The sequence below is a fragment of the Eptesicus fuscus genome, chromosome 12, assembly GCF_027574615.1.
Source record: "Eptesicus fuscus isolate TK198812 chromosome 12, DD_ASM_mEF_20220401, whole genome shotgun sequence".
NCBI lineage: Eukaryota > Metazoa > Chordata > Mammalia > Chiroptera > Vespertilionidae > Eptesicus > Eptesicus fuscus.
The window spans coordinates 66,825,734-66,843,511 of NC_072484.1; the positions used below are offsets into that span (position 1 = coordinate 66,825,734).

A 17,778-nucleotide genomic window follows, 5' to 3' on the forward strand; every position below is an offset into this window, starting at 1 on the left:
AGCCTGTGGGGCAGGAGAGCAATCGAGATGAAGGGGGAAAGGTGGGCAGGGGCTGGATCACATGGGCCCTGGTGACCCTGGTGGGGAGTTTGCATTTTATTGCCTGAGCCCTGAGAAGCCAGGGGAGGGTCTAAGCAGTAAAGTGACAGGGTCAAGGGTGAGATCCGTGCCTTGCACTTGTACAACCTGGAGTGAGTGCCCCTTCACTTTTGTCCTCGAGTCCTCACTGAGTGGTATAACCTGATTTCAGTTTTCGGAAATTCACGCTGGCTGTCCTGGGGATAGTGGGAGGGGGCCAAGGGTGGGAGACTCCTTAAGAGGCTTTTGTAGTCCCAAGGAGAAATGAAGGCAACATTCCACTCTGCAGAAACTGGGGACCTTGCCGAGTTCCCTGAGCCTTGACTTTGGGGTGGGGTTCCCCATGGTCCTTCAAGGTCACAAGGACAGTGACTCAGCCTGACTCCATCAAGCTTGGTTTCCTCTCAACACGTCTGTTTGCGCTCTCTCTCTCTCTCTCTCTCTCTCTCTCTCTCTCACACACACACACACACAGAGACACACACAAACACACACTCTCGCTCTCCTTAAATAAATGAGACTGAAAGTCTCTATCTGGACAGGACTTGAAGGCTCATTTCCTCAAGAAATAGAAAAATGACCGCAGAGACCTGCCTGAGCCAAGCTCACCCTCCCGCCGCCCGTCCCCCAGCCTTGCGTGTGACCTGATCTGGGGTGTGGTGGGATGGGGGGGTGACTGAGGTCACAGTGGAATGTGACAGCTCTTCTGTCATTCTGTTTATTCTACAACCTAAAACTAATATGAATGACTTGCCCAGCTCTGGTGCTGGCAGGGGCCTCCACACACATCCCGCCTGCATCAGGTTCTAATAACAGCCGTGTCTCCCCTGCTCCCCACGGGCTTACTGACGGGGAAGCCGAGCTGGGGAGTGATGGAGTCGGGGCTGCAGCATGGGGAGTCGTCCAGCCCAATGTGCATGGGCGCCATTCCCGCCCTGCTGTCCCGGCCCCTCTCTGAGCCACCGGCTGCCTGGGAGCCGGCTGCAGCCCCCTCTGTCTGCCCGCTGAGAAGAGATGGCCAGAAATATCTGCTCCCCCAGAGCAGGCTGCTTCCTTCCTTTCTCTGGAGGTGCTCTGTCTGTGGAAGTGGTTGCGTGGTTCAGTGGCCGGCTGACCGGCGGATTTGGGGCTTGAGCTGCCACCAGCACACCCAGCCGCCCGCGGGTCCAGGGGACAATTCTGGCTGCAGAAGTGGTCACAGGAGGCTTCCCCACCGGCCTGTTGCCTGAGCAGATTGCAAATAACATTTCTTGTCACTTGAGCCGTGTTAGATGTTTGCTCGGCTAGAGCCGCCCCGATCAGATAAACTGTCCTTGTCCGTGCCCGAGGCCATCGTGCGCCTCATTATGCAAGTCTGAGCGGTCGCAGCCGTACAGAAAGATTGACCTGCTTCTCTTCCTGCTCCTTTAGATCCGTGAGTGGAGAGGGAAGAGGGCAAAGAAGCAAGTCCACCAGGCGCAGCTCCAGACTCCTGCCTCCCGCCAGAAGCGACAGATCAGCAGAAACGTAAAATGGCCCGCCCCGGCCTCCTGCTGTGCCTGCTCTCCGCCTCGGTCCTCCCTCTGCTGGGCGGGAGCTCCGCCTTCCTGTCGCACCACCGCCTGAAGGGCCGGTTCCAGAGGGACCGCAGAAACATCCGCCCCAACATCATCCTGGTGCTCACAGATGACCAGGACGTCGAGCTCGGTAAGCTCCCGGCCAGCAGGTGCCACCTCCCCGGGGCCCCAGGGCCATCTGCTGGGGCTGAGGCTCCCGACACAAGGTGCTCATGGCAAGCTGTAGAGGGCACTTGTAGTGGACTCAACCAAGTCCCAGGGGTGGCCCACCCCTGTGGACGCGCAAGGTGTGGGGTCTCCAGCCTTTTCCTAATGCAAAACCCTTCCTGGATTTCTCCACACTCTTCTGAAGAAGCCACATTCAGACCAGTTCATATTTTCCTCTGATTTCTGTTGAGGACCTGCCATGTGCCAGGCATGGTTCCAGGGCCTGGAGCTTCAGGAATGAGTGAGGAAGGCACAGTGCCTGCTCTCATGGAGGGAGGGCGACAGATCATCGGGGCGACTGCAGGTTCACATGTAAGTGATGGCCGTGGTCCCTTGGGTTTTATGGTGCTGGATGTTTTGTAAAGCAGTTTCGCGGGCACTGTTTCATTAGATACGCCTGTGTGTATTATCGTAATAGCCGTTTTATAGTATTTTAAGACGAAGAGATTGAAGGGGGTTCCACAGCTGGGAAGAGGGACTGAAACCCATCGGACTCCGTGTCATTCTGGGACTTCCTGGCGGAGGCGAGGCTTTGTCCTGCCCTGTCACACTTGCTCTCCTGCCTGAGCTTCTGTGCCCAGTGGTCAGGCCGGGGCCAGAGTCAGGGCTTAGAAAATTAATGAATTAATTAGTTAAATAACTTCAAGAAGGAGCAGTGCTCCGGTGAAACTGAAGAGGGCGCTGTGCCTGACGGGACGGTGGTTGGAGCTGCTTTGGATTGGTAATCAGGGGAGGGGCTCTCGGAGGTGGTAATGTTTGTGCTGACATGACACTGAACAGAAGAAGGAACACCCTCCCGTGCACACGAATACACACGTACATGTGTGAGCCCCTGCTCCCCCCCTCAACAGCTGAGAGGCTCAGCTTTCCTGGGTGGCATCCAGGGGCAGGAAGCCATCCCTATTGGCAGTGACCCAACCCAGTTCACAGAGACGTTGTCTCAGGAGGACGAGCTGGGCTGGGCCGTCTCTGGTCCTGAGCTTCCTCCCCACGCAGCACTGGGCTCCAGGTGGAGCGGGTGAGGACAGGGGCCCTTGCCTAGTTTAGGTCATTTACACGGATCGCAGGCCCGGCAAGGGCTGTGCCCAAGGGCTTCTCCAGCTCAAGGCCTCCACGCCCCCCCCTTGATCCCTCACACCAGCCACTCCTGGGCCGCACCTTTGGTTTATTGCATAAACCATCCCCCTCCCCTCCTAAACAAGACGTGGGCTCCTCCACCCAAGCTGTGGGTGGCCCCATTTGCATGGGAAAGAGACCCCGTAAATGAGGCCACCGAGAGTGAGGCCTCCAGAAAGTCTCACCTGGACTTTCTCCTCCCCTGGCTCCATCTCCATTTCTGTTTCCAGCTCACCTTTGAGGCTCTCCCACGTGGAAACCTTTCTCCTTACCTTGTGTCTTCTCCCTGTCGAATTTACTGGTTTTCTTGGTTCCGTTTCTCTACATCAAATCCTACACCAGCGCTGCCCTGTGAAATTATAATGCCAGCCGTAAATGGCAGGTAACATAAGTAATTTAACATTTTCTAATGGCTACATTTTTTAGAAAGTAAAAAAGAAACTGGTGAAATTAATTTTAATAACATTTGATTTAACCCACTGGACCTGTAGTATCATCTCAATAGAAATTTTTTCAGTAGAAAAAATCGTGAATGAGGTATTTTACATTTTTCATATTGTTTTCAGAATCTGGCATGTGTTTTACACTTAGAACATATCTCAGTTAGGACTGTTCACCTCCCAGGTGCCCATAGCCATTTGTGGCATGTGGCAGCCGTTCTGGACAGCACACGAGCCTTGCGCATTTTCCTTCTCCTGTAAATTAGATTTCCCTTATCATCATCAATACTACTGTGTATTGTAAATATCTGGTGGGGCTGGGGGAGCCCTCTAAGCAGAGGAAAAACATGTGCAAAGGCCCTGAGGCAGGGCCAAAGAGACAGATGTGGCTGGAGCCTGGGAAAGGGCTGAAGGAAATGAGGTTGGAGAGCGAGGATTGAGCCAGATCTCGGAGGCTCTCCCGGGTTGTGGTAAGGAGTGCCAATAGTTGACCAGGTGAGGGTTTGGCCTTTAGCCTCTGCCCACGCCCAAAGGACAACCAAATATCACTGGAGGCCGTCAAATTAAAGGGTTACTGGACAAGCCTTTGCAAGCAAATGTAAGATTGTGATGAAGATCCGACCGCAAATCTACACCCTTTTCGGATCGGTTATTAAAAACATGATTCAGTCCTTTAACTGCCAAGAGAGGGTGATTTATTTAAATCCAAGTCACCCCTTGTAATGATTTGTATTAATGATCACAAGTATAGATTTTTCACAGGGAGCTTATCAGCGCTGCCAGGAAGTAATCGGAGCCCGGAGCCTTTATTGACAGATTGACAGACGTGATCCCTATCTCCCCCACGCTGTTTAGCATGCCTCGTGGCTGATAACCACAGGGCTTCTGCAGACCTCAGCCATAGGGAAGTGAGTGTTGTTTCCAGCAGAATTTTGCAGAGAGCGCGGGGGCAGGTAGCACCTGGGCTTCAGAGCACCTGGGTCTTGCCTCAGGGGCCCCCTCGAGTGACTTGGTCCTAGTTATGTGTGGGAATTCAGGGCCCCCTGGACGCTCTTTCATGCACTCAGCAGATCTGTATTAAGCATCTGCTGTGCAGTGCACTGTCCTGGGAGCCTCGGGACTGGGGAAGGATCGTTCCAGGCAGAGAGAATGGAAAAGGCAAAGATACGGAGTTAGAAATGAGCTGGGTGGGTAGGGACAGAAGGAATGTTGTGAGCGGTAGTGGAGCTAGCTGGGGTATATACAAATGGAGAGACATGAGGCCAGGAGTCGACGGGACCAGGCCACAGGCACCTTGTGGGCATGGTGAAGGTTTTGAGTTTTATTCTTAGTGAAACAGACATGGATCGGGGACCTTAAGCAGGGGAGGGCCGTGATCTACCTTAGGTTCCAACAGGATCCCTCTGACTTGATGTTGAGATTAGATCACAGAGAACAAGAACAGAGACGGGGACACCCATTTGGAGGCCGGTGCAGTGACTGGGCAGGTGATGATGGAAGCTGGGACCGGAGCAGAGCAGAGGGAGGGGCGGGACAGTGATGGATGGGTTCGAGGTCGGGGGTTCAGGAAAAGAGGGCTTCGAGATGACTTCTGAATTTTTGGCCTGAACCAGGATGAGTGAGTGAATACCCATTTTAGGAACAACACATTTTTGCTGCAGCAACATGATCTAACTAAGCCTCGTGCCCGAATCTGATTGTAAGTCTGCCTCTGTGACTCTCAAAACCAATGGGATGTGCAAATATAGGAAAAGTGAGTGTGATGAGGACATGGGAGAGAGGAGAGCAAAGAAAACCATGGCTTACTTGAATGCATAGATTCATTCTTTGTTTTATAGATAGAGGGACAGAGGCACAGAGAAAGGAAGTTTCTTGTCCAAGGTCACACAACTAGAACATGGCTAAACAGGATTTGAACCCAGAGCCCGTGGTCTTAACCACTGCTCTGCTTAACCAGTCTCCTGGGATGGCTGTTATTTCTAGACTAGAGGCCCGATGCACGAAATTCCTGCAAGGGGCTCGGCCCTCACAGCCGCGGCAGCTTACCTCGGCCCTCGCAGCCCCAGCTTCGTCCGGAAGGTCTTCGGAAAGACGTCTGGTCTAATTAGCATATTATGCCTTTCTTATTATAGATGGTTAGTGAGTTTTTTTTTGTTAGTTTTCACCAGTACAAATACCATTGCCAGAAGTGTCTTTGTACACACGTCTTTGCACACCCAAAGATAGAAAGTGTTTCTGAAAGATAAATTTCAGGAAGTGGATACGGTGGATGGTAGGTTTAGAGCCCTGGTTTTCCGTGGCATCTGTCAGCTCCCACCTCGAAGCACTAGCTTGCATAGATCGGTGCCTGCTTATCCTCCCTTCCGCTCATGAGCCAGCCCCTCCAGTGGCAGGGCTGGCTTTTGAAGGAGGCTGCCTTCCTCCAGGAGGTGAGGGATGGGAAGGTGGCAGTGGGGGGAGGAGGGGCTTTTTATAAACCACTAGACAGACCCAGATCAATAATGCATGTTCCCAAAAAGGCCAGCACATTATCTCACAGTCTGCGACAACTGGCACGCAGAGGGTGGTCCTAAAAAATTTATCATCTGCTATTTTCTGCTCATCCGTGCGGCAGTTCCGATGGTTCTCGGGGCTGGAGACTTCGCGACTAAGAAAATTTCCAGGCTTTCTTCCAGTCCCAGGGTGGAAAGCAGCCGTCCATCCTAATTAGGGTCTGCTTGAGGGAGTCGGTGCGGGACGCAGCACAGAGGAGGGACGGCTTGTCCTGTTTTCTAATTGCAAGGCCGTTCGGGGATGGCTGCCTGTGCGTGTTTCCTTTCCCTGCATGCATTTGCCACAGCTCCTTGAGCTGTCTCTCACAAGTGTCAAATGCCCAAGGGGCCTGGTCCCAGGGCATAGTAGTCAAGGCGTGGCCTCAATCCTCAACACAGGTTCAAAGCCATTGGGAAAGCCCCTGGGTTTGGGTGACCTCAGAGACCAGCAGGGTCTTGGCTGGTCTTCACCAGCGGAGAGGAGAGTTCTGAAGAAGCACACGGAAGCCAAGTCTTGTTCGCATGTGTCCTTTGGTCAGAGGGCCCGTGGACCGGTGGACCCTGCCAGGGTCGACCCTTGGGTGAGCCTCGGGGGCTGGGACGGGCTCTGAGACACAGGTGAGGTAGACACAGGCCCCCCCTGGAGCAGGGGAATGGTTGCAGCATCCCAGGGCCGTCTGTTCTATTACTTGAAATTTTCTTCAACTAGACTTACTTTTTTAGACTTAAGTATTCTTTTGAAAGGAAGCTCTAAATTACTATTGTAAATGGAAACCCGGTAGCCATTGCCTTCGGGAAAAGGTCACTGCCAAACCCGGTACAATGGGAACAGCAGTGTTTTGACATTTCAGCAAGATGCTTCCTCCCACGAGGCTGGCATGAGGACAAGGAGAGCCGAGTAGGGGTGACTCTCTAAAGCAAAAATCAAGAGCTGGTACCCAGAGGAGGCGGAATGCCTGGGGTGCGGCCAAGTCCAGGAGATGCCCCCAGCACCCTTACAGGTTGTCTCTGAATTGGGTGCTCGGAGGGTGGACCAGATTCATTCACTCACAGGAGGGTTTAGCAGGTATTTATTGAGCACCTACAACCTGGCAGCAAACAAAACAGGCAACATCTCTGCGGTTATGGAGCTTACATTCTAGTGCAAGAGTTAAGTAAAAATACATTTCATAGTGAAAGTGATGAGAAGAATAAAGCAAGGAAGGGAAGCAGCTAAGAAAGGGGTGGGAAAGGGAGAGCTGTGATGTGGTGTAGGGTAGCCTCACTGAGAAGGCAAAGGAAGGAAGGGAGCCAGGCAAGGGGATTCCCCTGGGGAAGAGCATTCCAGGCAGAGGGAACAGTGGGTGTGGAGGCCCTGAGGCAGAAGCAGGCTCAAGAGCAGCCAAGAGGCCTGGTTGGCAGAGCAGTGGGAGCGTGGGGACCCGGAGGGAGGGAGGTCTGAGAGGCAACGGGGTGGTGGGAGGGTGGATCACACAGGGCCTCTGAACCAGGGAGAGGACTTGGGCTTTCTGACTGAGTTGGGTACCAGTAGAGAACACTGAACAGAGGAAGAACATCATCAGACATATGTCTGGATACGACCCCTCTGGCTATTATATGAAGAACAGACTAAAGGGGTGTAATAGAGCAGGGACTACAGTGAGGAGTCTACTGCAGTGGTCCAGGAAGGTGAGGTACCCAGTGGGGAGTCTACTGCAGTGGTCCAGGCAGGAGAGGTACCCAGTGGGGAGTCTACTGCAGTGGTCCAGGCAGGAGAGGTACCCAGTGGGGAGTCTACTGCAGTGGTCCAGGCAGGAGATGGCGGCTCAGACCCGAGTGGGGAAAAGGAGGCAGGTGCTGCACGTAGAGGGTGGAGCTGGTAAGATGTGCTGATGGGTCGGATGTGGGGTGGGAGAGATTTTGACCCAGACATCTGCAAGGAGGGATTTTCTGTGTACGGAGATGGGGAGAGCTGGGGTGGGGACCTGGTCAATTGCAGATGCCTGTGAACGGCCAAGAGGAGCTATCCAAGGAGCCAGCCTTCAGAGTCGGAAGTTCTGGGTGGGCCTGGGCCAGGGAAGCGTGGGGATTGCATGCAGATGGTTTGCCTGTTTGGGCTTTCCTGGGTTCAAGACCCTCACAAGGTTCTCAGAGGTCTGTGATCCTAAACACGGCAGGCCCCCAGCCTGAAGGGCTGCTCGGAGGAGAGACTGGCTGTGAGAGAGAGGCCGGGGAGGGTTCCTGGCCAGGCACTTGTTTTCCATTTCCATCTGTGAGCACAAGGAAACCACACCCTGAGCTGCAGACTGATGTCCCGGAGTCAATTCGACATCGCAGGCCTGGGTGCTCTGCAGGGGCCAAGCGGCTGGGCGCCCAGGACAGGTGCCCAGATTCCGGACACCAGGTCGGAGGTCACTTCCAGCTCGGCCTCTCTGAGACACCAGCTCCTGACACTGAGCCGCTGCTCGCTAGGGCTGGAAAAACACGTCGAGGCAGTTACCTCGGGAAGAAGAGGCTCCTTTGGACCCACCCTGGTGTTCAACTTGCCAAGCACATTCCTGCAAGACTTCTCTTTTTTTCTCTCTCAATTCAGCAGCACTTGGGAAATCGCTTCAATTCTGGAAGCTAAGTATGTCGGATTGAGTTCGGCTGCATGTAAAAGAAAATATAGAATAGCAATGGCTTAAACAAGATGGGCGTCTGCTTCTCACTCACATAAAAATATCTGGAAGTTGGCAGTTCAGGCCTGGCACGGTGGCTTCAAGGTTATCTGGGACCCCAGCTCCTTCTCTGCCTTTCTGTGCCACCATGCTTCTCGCCTGGCTTCCATGTTCAAGGCATCCTCGTGGTTCAGAATGGCTGCTTGAGCTCCATCTATCACAGCCATATCCCAGGCAATAAGAAGAAAGACGCAGAAGAGCAAAAGGATGGACCTTCCAGTTGAGTCAGCTCCTTTTAAGGATCTCATCTTGGACATCACATGCAACGTGGGCAGAGCTTATTAGCCCCATTGTCTCAGCAACAAAAAAAGTGGGGAGGGGGGCGGCACACAAGAAATTTGGGTTGTCCAAGTAGTAATGCAGCACCCAAGGTTAGTTAATAGCAGTGGGGGCATCCCCACCCAAGATTAAGAGGATGAGAGGAGCGAATGGACTGGAAACGAGAGACACCAAGACCACCTACCAGGAGCTGTCCCCCTCCGTCGACACCACAGGATCCATACCCCAACCTCAGCTCATCTCTCCCTGATCTCCCAAGCCCCACATTGGCCACCCCAAGCCCAAAGTCAGAGGGTAAAGTCACCTGTGGGTACAGCTCCGGGTCGGCTCCCCAACGGGAGAGCTGGGCAGAGGGGGGATCCGGAAGGCCAGTGAGGACCACATGTAGCTACAAGAGAGGCTTAGAGTTTCCTAGCTAAGTTCGTCGAAGATTAACATCAGGACCTGTTGAGAAGGAGGGAAACAGATTTTCGTGGGTTGCCAGGGTTGTGGCCACAGCGAGATCAAGAGCAAGGGTCCCAGGGAGGGCAGCACCTCTAGCAGGGGCGGCGTGGTCATGGGATGGGTGCTGCACGTGAGAAGGAGTCATTCATGTGGAAACGGGGTGGGGGAGCATCTCAGGCAGAAGGAGAAGTGCAGGAGATGTGTGGCAGGAAGGACAGCCAGCGGGACCTGGGAGCGAGCAGGAGAACGCTGGGGGTGAGGGCAGAAGGGAGGTGGGGGGAGGCCAATAGAAAGTCACTGGAATGTTCTGAGCAGGCCACGTGCACATGACTCATGTTTTCAGCGGCCCACCCGGCCAAGGGTAGAAAGGGGGTGACCCGGGGACGAGAGCAGAATCAGGGAGACCAGTTGTCCACGTGGGAGAGGATGGGGGCTCTCGGAGGGAGAGGGGTGGGTGGAGCGTGTCCTGTCCTGAAGGTCTGGCAGGCAGTACTTGTTGATGGATTGCAGGCGGGAGGGGGCGAAGGAGAATCAAGGATGACTCCTAGGTTTTTGGCTGAGCTGTTGGGCAGATGGTGGTGCCCTTTACAGAGATGGGAGACGGGGGGCGGAGGAACCGGTTTCCAAGCTTACGACTGACACTGGCCTGCTGTGCCAACATCACCCACCGGGCCAGGGGCTAGGGGACTGGCTCCGTGCAGCCCACCCTGAGAAATGGGCAAAGCAGGCTGGAGATCCCTCGTGGGGAAAGAAGGGCGTTGGAGAATTACAAGTGAAAGGAACATTTCTGGGTGGGGCTTCGCAGAGGGGAGGGGACCAGCGATTGCCATTTATGACCAGGGTGACCTGCCCTTTCCCGGGGTCCCTCTGCCACCTCCTCTCCACGGAGAACGACCTCGTCAGAATGTCCTCCCTGAACCTTCTGCAGCCAGAGCCCGCAGAAGGCAGAGGAGGAAAAATGAACTTCATGATCTCTCTGACAGCCCGGCGTTCATTAATGAAATTCCAATACTGCCACTTCGACATCTGCTTAATTCATTAGGAACCAATTTCGAGCCTTAGCTCTTCATAGCTAAAGACAGAAACTGCGTTCGACTTTATTTTATAATATCCGGGAATCGGGAATGGTTTCCCCTTTGCCACCGTTGTGAGGAGATCTCGTTGGAGAAGCAGGTCCCAGGAATCCAGTGTCGTCATTCTGAATTGTGGCCAGCAGACAACAGTGAGCCCATTCCAGCCCGGGAAACAGCGGAGTCCTCAGCTCCAGATGTGGAGTCGGTTACTGCTGTTGGTCCCTCCCCGCCCCCGCCCCCCATCCCCCGCCTTTCTCTCACCCTCCTGCTAGGGACAGAGCTGCTTGGTTGGGGTCCGATGGCTCCTAAAGAGGTATCCCTTGGGCAGGCAGCTCACAGTCTGATCCGGTGACACTGTGGGCATTCCGGGGGCACTGGAGGACCAGATGAGGGCTGCCACGTGGGATCCAGCCCATGGGTGGGCATAGTGGCTAGAAGATGGTGCAGGGCACAGAGTCTTTCTCACCTATGGCCCCCGCTCAGGGACCTTCACCCCCTGCCTGTGCAGGGCAGGGCTCTCTGTTCCAGCCTTTACCCAGACCCACAGCCTGCTCCTCCCTCTTCAAGCGGTCCTTTGTGGGTCTCTGGGCCACGGTAAGTGTTGCTTTGTCGGGTTACTTAGCTGGTCCCTTCAGCTGGAATGGAATCAGCCAAAGGTTGCAAACTCAATGCCCACAGGGCCGGGCAGGTGTTGCAAGAGAGGGACGTGGGCATGGTGAGGGCCCAGGAGAACCGGACGGGGCCCTTCCAAAGCCAGCTTTGCTTCGATGCACCTGTTGGCCCGTCAAGGCCAGATCTTCGTATTTTCCAAGCGAAGCCTGAAAGCTGGGTCGATGTGAAATCTCCCAATTAAAAATACAAGGTTAGCAATTAATTCAAACTTTTAAACACTTTCGAACAGCCTGAAAAAAATCTTTAAACACACATGCAGACAAGATTCTGTCCAGAGGCCCTCCGTCGGGGAACTGGGTTACACTGTAATTGGGAGCCACAATAATTAAAATTTTCCAGAGCTAACATGCACGAAGTGCTTGCTGTGTGCCAGGCGTCGAACTACAGACTTTGCCTGTCTCTCTGTCAGCTAGGATTCTGCAACAGTCCCGGTGAGAGGTGATTAACTTTAGACTCCGGCTTTGTTTTTCCCCAGGTCCCACCCTCGCTGCTTTCCCAAGGAGGGCCTCACATCCCAGGCCCTGATCACGTCCATAGAATTTTAAGAAAACAAGCGTGGGAAGGCTTCGTCTCCTTAGTTACCCATCAAAACCAGTGCCCCGTGCCATCAGGGTTGGGGCTGTCGGAGGTTGGCGTCTGCTCCCAGCTGGCACAGGCCTCTAGGGCAGAACATGGATGTGAGCCCCTAAAGGCCCAGGAAGGGCAAAAATTGGGTCATGTTTTGAGTCTTGAGAGCCCCCCGCACCTGCCAAGTCCCCATAGGTAGTGATGACTCTAACCCAGACCTTTAGAAAAGCAAATTAACCCAGTGGCTCCTAAAATGCCCAGGGAATTCACAAGGTCATCTCAGGGGACAGGTCAGCAAATACTGATTTTACTACTTAGGAACTTATTTTGATGGACATCAAAAAGTGTGTCATTAGCACCTCAAACCCAGAATTTCACAGTTACTTGGATTGAGAGTCAAGTTTGTTTGTTTTTTAAAGTCACTTTAAAGCAAAGTATCAAATAAATAATAGCACAGGCGGTGCATGGAGAAGACCAAAGAAAAGCCATCACCATGTGGGTGGGCAAATGGGTGTCATGGGAGAAATGCCACGTTCCTGGCAGGCGAGTGGTCTGGGCAGCAGAATTTAAGTGCCATCCTCAGGGTAGGGGCGGGGCGCCCCAGGCCGTGGGGGTCCCGGAGAGGTGCGAGGTGACTTCACCCCTGGCCAGCGCGGTCGGAAGGTTTGATCACGGAAAGAAACCGAGTCTGTTTTTGTCTGCGTGTCCCCAGGTTTGTGTTGGACACCGTAAGTTTTGGTTGGCTGGCTCGGCTTGGTGTGAAATACTGAAAACTGGCCTTTTTATTTCTGTGTGGCCCTGTCTCCCCCGTCACTCCCTCCCACCGGAGCCGTCCGTCCTCGTTAGGGCTGTGCCGGGCGAGGAGACTCGGTCAGATGTGTTCGTGTTCCAGATGTGGCTTGACAGAGCCTCGTCGCTCTGGCAGTTTTAATAAAGCAGGTTACTGTCCCCGAGGTGAGGCTTGTGCACAGATGCACTGCCGCCTCACAGCGCTGTTAGATTTTGCGTCCATGGCGGACTGACACGGCTCTCCTCCAGCCCCCTCATTGCGGCTGGGGCGAGCGCACCGCACAGGCACGCACAGGGAGCGACGGGGCCGGGGCAGCCAGTCGCGCCCATCTCTGAAGTGAGTGGGATGGAGATATAAGCACTTTGGGACCCCGGTTTTGTGCCGATTAAAAATAAGAAACGGTTCTGCAGGCTGTTTGCTTTTTGCCAGCGCAGCACCCGGGGCTGCTGACGGCAGGTGAATTATTCACCAGGCGGCGGCCTCCCTGCTCCAGGAGAAGGGTCTGACGGGTCAGCGGGCGGCTTTGTCCTTTCCGCCGCCTCTGGAGACAGAGAGAGGCTGAAATCTCATTACTAACGGCTTCCTCCTTCATTGTTTGTGAAGAGCAGGCAGAGGGTTGATTGTGCCTGGACTGCCCTAGGTTCATTTCTTCAAGAAATACTTATTGAGCACCTGCTGTATGCCAGGCACTGTTCTAGGCTGGGGCTGTGAGGCACAGTCCGTGCTTGCCGCCCTCCTAGCACTGGCATCTGGGGCTGTAGGGGGATGACAAGCAAGATAAATATGGAAGAAAGATAACGTGTCAGAGTTGAAAATGTGAAACAAGGAAGAGGATATGAAATATGCGGGCAGCGAGTAAAATTGTGGATGTGGGGGGCAGGGAAGGCCTCACTGAGAAGAGAACTTCTGAGTGGAGACAAGAAGGGGTGAGGGCACAGGCCGTGGGGGAGCCGGGCGGAAGGAACAGTATGGCAAAGGCTCTGAGGTGGGCGTGAGCCTGGCTGCAGAATAGGCTGGGAGGGGCGGGCGCTGGGGCGGGCGCTGGGTCCTCAGGGCCTGTGGGTGGCCGTGGGGACTTTGTTCTCGAGTAGGTGGGAGCTATGGAGGATGCTGAGGAGAGGGGGCGCTCTGGCGGCTCCATAGGCAATAAACAGAGTCCAGTCCGGAAGCAGTTGACCTAATTCAGAGAGGAAAGAGGGTGAGCTCCATCCCAGCGAGGAGGCCACGGGGCTCTGCTGTGGATAGACTTTGAAGAACAGCAGGCGTCGCTGATGGATTAGATGTGGGAATGGAAAGACGGGGCCATGGGGTAGCCACGATGATTTCCTAAGTAGCTGGAGGCAGAGGGAGGAGCTGCCGGAGGAGCCGTGAGGGGACAGGGGGCAGCGGGAGCTCAGCTTTGGGGGTGTGGCACCCAAGGTGTCTCTGAGCACCTCTTCCAAGTGGCCTCATCGGGTAGACAGTTCTGGGCTGCACCCAGCCCGTGCGTACGAAACACCGCCGGCCCCTTGCCTTTGCACGATTTTTACCATATCTGTGTGCCACCTGTACTCTTATTTACTGATGTTTAATTTTTTTAAAAAAAAGAACAGGCTCCCACTACCCTGAGTGAGAGAAGCTTGCCTTCCTTGCCCCAAATGGAAGGAAAGTAGAACATGTGATCCAATATAAGCTAATTCTGCTGCCCCCACGCAGGGGGCCAGTTCCCTCCCTGTCAAAGCAGAAGGTGTGCAGGGTTACGGAGACTCTCCTGGAGTTTACCAGGAGTGAGAGGAGCCACTCTCCCAGCACTGGCGTCCCCGGCGGTTGGTGCTGTGACCCTGTGCCACTCTCACGGCTGCTGTGCCAGCCAGGGTCTCCTCTGGGATGACTAGGGGACCGGATGTGCCTACAGTCCAGGGACTGTTCTGAGCCTTGCTACAGCCAAGAGTTGTTCAAGTACACGGAGACCTCTGTGCACTTCCTTGTACAGTGTCACCACCTCCCACGTGACATAACTGAATGTTTCCTACAGTGACACCCAGCACCCATCTCTCCCATCACACAAGCCTGGGTCTGAGTCCTCACATCCCGCTTCCCCAGCTCTGCAGCCTCGACCAGTCACTTAAATCTCCCTGCACCCCGATCCTTCTTCAGGTAAAATGGGCTGTTGGGAGGATTAAGTTAAACGGTGTAGGCCATGTGCCCAGCACAATGTACACAACCGACTTTCAGCCAGTGACAGGCACCACATTAATAATAAGCATGATGTCTGTTGACATAGAAACTGCCCTCTACCCCACGAACAGGTTGGAGCTGATCAACAGCTAAGTTACGTGAGGAATTGCAAAACCAAGGCCTTCAGGGACCAGGCAGATAATGTGTGTGAGACCATAGGGAGTGCTGGGGAGTGCGGCCAACTAGAGAGCATATGATCTGTTTAGTACTGTTAAAAGTTAAATGTTTTAAACCCACTGCACAGCACCCACATGCAAAGTACATCCATGGACACAAACTAGCTTGGGCTCCTGAGTTACATGGAAACCCAAAGAGTTAAGATGACTTTTTGGTTATTTTAGCAGATATCTGTTGAGCACCCATTATGTGCCAGGCACTGTGCTAGGCTTGGGAATATGACAGTGAACAAAGTAGGCCCTTTTTGTTTCATGTTTGTTTGTTTTTTAATTGATTTTAGAGAGAGAGGAAGGGAGAGGGAGAGAGAGAATGATCGTTGAGAGAAACATAGATCCGCTGCCTCCTGCACGCCCCCTACTGGGGATCAAGCCCACAACCCCAGCATGTGCCCTGAGTGGGAATTGAACCCGCTTGGGACTATGTTCAACCAACTGAGCCACACCGTCCAGGACAGGCCCAGATCCCGCCCCCAGGGAGCTGCTCCGCGGAAGCCACAGGCAGCATGCAAACAAGGGAACTGGAAGTGGCTTTCGGCCTGAGGGAAGTAAGGCAGGGAAGGGATTGGGAAGGTCTGGAGGGGGAAGGGCGATTTCAGCACTGGGTCAGGGAAGGTCTCTCTGGGATGTCTGGTGTTTGGTCAGTCACCTGAAGGAGGCCAGGAGGGAGCATCCCGGGTGGAGGGCACTTCTCTGGCAAAAGCCATGAGGTGCGAGGGTGGCCGATATTCAAGCTTGGCTTCTAGGGCATGGCCTTGATATCTTAGTTTGTGGTAAAAATTCAAGGTGGAAGGAACGGATTGGCCAGCAGAAGGCGACCTGGGGCTGGTGAGGCCCCAGGGCTCTGCCAGACCCTGAGACAGGGACTCTGAGATCCCCACGCTCCATCGCTCCATCGGGTTTCAGCAAGTTAGCACCAGCTGGTTGAGGGGGGCCTCAGCTCACCGCCTCCACCCCCTTCAAAGGAAAACATCACACCTGGTGGAAAGCCCATTATTGCCCACCCGTTGCAGCTGCGACCCCTGGGGACTTCTTACAAGGGCATGCGACCTTGATACAGATGCTCACACGGTCCCAGGCCTGACGATTCCTGTTCAAACACAAAGCAGGTCCTTTCTTCCCCGCTCCGGGAGCAACCTTGGCCAAGAGGCTCAGGAAGCACACCTGGCTCCGGGAGGGCGTCCCTTATAAAACCGCCTCTGCACTGGGCTTGAAAGGGCAGGCTTTGCTGTTTTCCTGTCATTCGGGGAGTTTTACAGAGCACCAATGATATATGCCTGCGGTGGGGGGCGGGAGGGAGGTAGGCAGCACCTGGATCCCCTAGAACTCTCAGTCCAGGGGGAGAGGCAGATCATAACCAAGCAAACCAGGAAAACACCATTTCAGCAGGAGATAGATGCTAAGAAGACATGTCCACTGGTGTGGCAGGAAGTAAGCAGAGTGGGGCTCCTTCAGATGGGGAAGAGGTGACTTGGATGCGGAGGTGACCTCTAAGTTGAGATCTGAATAATGGGACAAACCAACCAAAGCGAAATCTCAGAAAAAGAGGAGGCAGAGGCGATAGCAAGTGCAAAGGTCCTGGGGCAGGGATGAGCTGGAGCATTTAAGAAACAGTGAGGAGGCCAGTGCAGCCAGCTGAGCAAGGAGGAGGAGGAGGAGGAGGAGGAGATGAGGTCAGACAAACACTGGAAGTGGGTTGAGGAGGCCAAGGAGGGGTGGGGGAAGACAGGTCTCAAAGAGTCTTAGGACACAGGCAGAAATTGGCTTTTTGTGTGTGAGTGCAATGAGAAGTTACTGGATGTTTTAAGCGTGAAGACATAGGATCTGTGTTTGCCTCAGGGAAGCTCTGGCTCCATTTCTTTCTGTATTTGGCAGAAAGGTGGGTAAGAGCCATGTAGATCTCCTTTTCATTCTTAGCCTTGAGGGACAGAGTGCTGAGGGGGTCTGACTGGTTGTTTTCGGGCCTCTAGGGGATTCTTGGTGATTGGGACCAGCGGCTCCCCGGCTAGAACCGCAGATGCCCGGTAGATGCTATATTGCGTTCCTGCTGCTGTCCTCACAGGTTTTCACAAACTGGGTGGCTTAAAACAACAGAAATGGCCTCTCTCGGCTCTGGAGACACGTTAGAAATGAGGCTGCCACAGGGCTGTTCCTCCGAAGGCTCCGGGGGAGAGTCCTTCCCGCTCTTTCAGCGTCTGGGGGCTCGAGACATCCGTGGCTTGTAGCTGCGTCCCTCTGCTCTCTGCCTCCATCTTCACGTGGCCGTGCGCCCTGTGTCTGCGTCTTCCTGCTTCTGCCCCCTGTCAGGACACTCGTCATTGGATTGAGGGCCCACCCGGGTAATCCAGGACGATTTCACCTCCAGGTCCTTCAGTGTGTCTGCAAAGACCCTTTTTCCAAATTAGGTCACATTCACAGGTTTCAGGGCTTAGGACGTGGGTGCGTCTTAGAGAGCGTGCCATCGTGCAGCCCTACAGACCCTAAGGCAAAAGGAAAAGAACAGCGATGGCCATAGAGGGAGAGAAGTCCCACTATCTCCATTAAAGCTGCGAAGTGATTGGGTGCCAGCCATGGAGTCCAATTATGCACCCACTCTTCACACATTGATTGAGCACCTGCTGTGTTGTCACACGCCGTGGGGGCGTTGAGGCGTGAGCGCTGAGCAAGGGCATAGCGGGGAATGTGAAAGCACCTGCCCTCCGTAAGGTGCCCGCACACGCCCGTTTCCTTCTCTTCCCGCGTGCCTTAGTCCGCTGAAAGCCTCACTGAGAAACAAGAATGGGCATGACTGGAACCCCTGTGCCTGGTGGTGTATAATTAAGCCCTAATAGCACACGCTGCACGTGGAATGAGAGCCCAAGGGAATCAGAAACCAGAGTGAGTCCAGAGGGCACTACAAGAGGCTCAGCTGATGGGTTAGATCTGGGGGGAGGTGG

General features: G+C 54.2%; 1 protein-coding gene across 1 annotated transcript in view; it reads left to right on the top strand.

Annotated features, from left to right (window-relative positions):
- The first annotated feature begins 1,495 nt into the window (after positions 1 to 1,495).
- The window catches only part of SULF2 (sulfatase 2), a 72,426-nt gene continuing 56,143 nt past the window's right edge, over positions 1,496 to 17,778 (top strand). Inside the window, exon 1 of the mRNA XM_008159176.3 lies at positions 1,496 to 1,764. Within this exon, the coding sequence (XP_008157398.2) occupies positions 1,590 to 1,764 (175 nt within the window). The 5' untranslated portion in view covers positions 1,496 to 1,589. The remainder of the gene's footprint in view (positions 1,765 to 17,778) is intronic.